General features: G+C 31.4%; 1 protein-coding gene across 1 annotated transcript in view; it reads right to left on the bottom strand.

Moving 5' to 3' along the window:
• Window positions 1-3,629, bottom strand: part of LOC106470417 (SWI/SNF complex subunit SMARCC2-like) — a 56,735-nt gene that overhangs the window by 33,876 nt on the left and 19,230 nt on the right. The window contains 1 exon segment of the mRNA XM_013930973.2: window positions 550-591. Within this exon segment, the coding sequence (XP_013786427.1) occupies window positions 550-591 (42 nt within the window).

Here is a 3,629-nt window from a genome sequence, read left to right as displayed (position 1 = left end):
CTTGGATACAGATTAAAGTAAAAACAATACCTCTATCTCTATTTCAAGAATATTTAATTCAGACATTTTTTGTGACATACACTAAATAAATGTTACAAAATAATTCTAAAACTTGTTTTTTATAGTTTCCGACTGTCATTTTTTGCTCATCTTTGAGGAGTCTCACCAGTAAACTTTTCCCACCTAACTGAGATTATAGGTTTACACCTGCTAAGAAACTGGTATCTCTTGAAAACATAATAAATCTTGTCTTATTTCTCACAAGATTTTCCTACTCTGTTAATTGTTTTATTACTACAACCCTCCTTTACCATCCTTTTATGATGTCAGATTCAGTGGTTTGAACAACAGCTATAGCAAATATGATCAGACAAAATATACTATAAAAAAAACTATTTATGTCAACATAAATGAGAATTTTTTTTTGTGCTTTCTGAAGATACCATTACATTTTACTAAGGAAGAGAAAACATTAAAATGAAGTTTGAACTCAACGATATTAAGATAAAATAATTAGACATTTTACACCGAACAACCGAAACTGCTTACTTCTTCTAAAGTGTATCTGGATCTAAAGGTCTGTCTTCTTCCCTAAAAAAAAACAACAACAAGATTTTACTAATTAATATTCAAACAAGTTTTGTGACAATAATTCAAACAATTACTCAAAAAATTTAAAGCATTTATCAAAATATTAAACATGGTACATGGTCCTGGGTAAATGTGGCTTTCTCTTCATTTTTTTATGCCTTAACCCTCTCTGTATGGGCTTAGTCATTTTGACAAGCCTTATAACAATGAAACTATACATAACTTTGTAACAAACATTACAAGACTTTTTACTTAAGATTTGTTTGTTAACTTATGAAGTTAGAGCATGATTCAGTCTCTGACTAGTCTGAGTGCAAAGTTATTTTCATGTTAAGATTAAAAATACTTTTTTTTTCATCTGGCAGTTATCAAATTTCTTTTAATATAATCTCCAGAACCTCCTAAATGAATATCAAATGTTTTTTTAAGTAAAACTTTATATTTTCTCTATTATAATGCTATGTGGAGTTGATCGATTTTACCGACCTTGTAACTACAACAAAAAATGTGAAGTAAATCTAAATTACCCATTGTTTCTTTCTAGGATGACTGCAGATGATAACAGAAAATTACAATTATTTAACTTAAGACTTGTAACAGTTTACATATGTTATTTTATTGCTCTCTGAACAGTGTCTAACAAACACCCCCAAAATCAAAGTTGTAAATTCACATGTTGACAGTATAGCTCAAATTACAGCATCAAATAACATAACATATAAGCTACTTGGGAGCATAAATTGTAGAAACTTCTAACCTAATATAACCTTTTCTAATTTTTACATGTTTAGTTATTTTTATAACAATAAATAAAAAATCTACATAAAAACAAGAAATTTAGTACTTATGTTTGGCTTTGTTTTTTTGCTATTGGCCCACTGATAAAACTTAAGTTTGCATTTAATGTAATGAGGATACTAGTACATCAAATAATTTTTACTTATTCCAACTATGCATTTAATAATAAAAATAACAACATGCACAAAGTAAACAATGTCCTATAACTATTATAATCTAACTGGCTTTCTAAGTCCATTAAAATAATACCCTTAGCTGTTCAGAAGCAACTCAGAAACTGTAGATAAAATAACTAAAAATATACTGGCAGCAACTAAAACCTGTAGATAAAATAACTAAAAATATACTGGCAGCATTTTAAGTCATTCTACTGGTTATAAATGATGTAATAGCAAATGTCAGAAAGAATTATTGGCAATTCATGAAGGAGAAGATGAAATAGGAAGGCATGGCAAGTGGGTTTGACCCTCTGGTTTATATCTCCAAAAACAAAGACGATTGAATGCTTTAAAAATTAGAAAAATTAACCCAATACATTAATGAGTAATTTGTCTTGAACAAGAGATGATGAAAACAATGGAGAATGAGCATGGCAGTGCACAGAAATGTCACGTTATACAGATGTGGAAAGAGTGGGTACATATTTCAAAATGTCCTTTGGTAATGAAGAAATTAAGACATAAATAATATTAAAATTGATTTATTAACTACTTTTGATGCCAAGTGTATTCACATACATTGATAATAACATAGTTTGATAAAACTGAATGAAACTCTAAAACAGTTGTGACATGTACACTCTTGTTTACCCACATTAAGATGGTTAATATGATCATTCATTAGGTTTGTATTCTGACTTTGGGCAATCGTTTAGAGATGGGTATTCTAGACAACTGTTAATTTAGAGAGACAGATAATCTTTAACAGACAGGTATTCTACACAACGGTCAATTTTTAACAGACAGGTATTTCATACAACGGTCAATCTTTAACAGACAGGTATTCTAGACAACTGTCAATCTTTAACAGACAGGTATTCTAAACAATGGTCAATCTTTGACAGACAGGTATTCTAGACAACTGTCAATGTTTAACAGACAGGTATTCTAGACAACGGTGAATCTTTAACAGACAGGTATTCTAGACAACGGTGAATCTTTAACAGACAGGTATTTCATACAACTGTCAATCTTTAACAGACAAGCATTCTAGACAACGGTCAATCTTTAACAGACAGGTATTCTAGACAACGGTCAATCTTTAACAGACAGGTATTCTAGACAACGGTGAATCTTTAACAGACAGGTATTTCATACAACTGTCAATCTTTAACAGACAAGCTCTGTTAAAGATTGACAGTTGTCTAGAATACCTGTCTGTTAAAGATTGACCATTGTCTAGAATACCTGTCTGTTAAAGATTGACCGTTGTCTAGAATACCTGTCTGTTAAAGATTGACCGTTGTCTAGAATACCTGTCTGTTAAAGATTACCGTTGTCTAGAATACCTGTCTAGTTAAAGATTGACCGTTGTCTAGAATACCTGTCTGTTAAAGATTGACCGTTGTCTAGAATACCTGTCTGTTAAAGATTGACCGTTGTCTAGAATACCTGTCTGTTAAAGATTGACCGTTGTTTAGAATTAGGTATTCTAGACAACTGTCAATCTTTAACAGACAGGTATTCTAGACAACTGTCAATCTTTAACAGACAAGTATTCTAGACAACGGTCAATCTTTGACAGACAGGTAGACAACGGTCAATCTTTAACAGACAGGTATTTTATACAACTGTCAATTGTTAACAGACAGGTATTCTAGACAATGGTCAATCTTTAACAGACAGGTATTTCATACAATGGTCAATCTTTAACAGACAGGTATTCTAGACAATGGTCAATCTTTAACAGACAGGTATTCTAGACAACGGTCAATCTTTAACAGACAGGTATACTAGACAATGGTCAATCTTTAACAGACAGGTATTCTAGACAACAGTCAATCTTTGACAGACAGGTAGACAACGGTCAATCTTTAACAGACAGGTAGACAACGGTCAATCTTTAACAGACAGGTATTTTATACAACTGTCAATCATTAACAGACAGGTATTTCATACAACGGTCAATCTTTAACAGACAGGTATTCTAGACAACGGTCAATCTTTAACCCTTTCTCCATGGGTACCATTTATTGTGCATAACACAAGGTTTTAGTGTCTTACATTCAAATTTTTATTGAA

Source organism: Limulus polyphemus, unplaced genomic scaffold, assembly GCF_000517525.1.
Source record: "Limulus polyphemus unplaced genomic scaffold, Limulus_polyphemus-2.1.2 Scaffold3988, whole genome shotgun sequence".
Lineage (NCBI taxonomy): Eukaryota > Metazoa > Arthropoda > Merostomata > Xiphosura > Limulidae > Limulus > Limulus polyphemus.
This window is presented reverse-complemented; position numbering and strand designations above follow the sequence as displayed.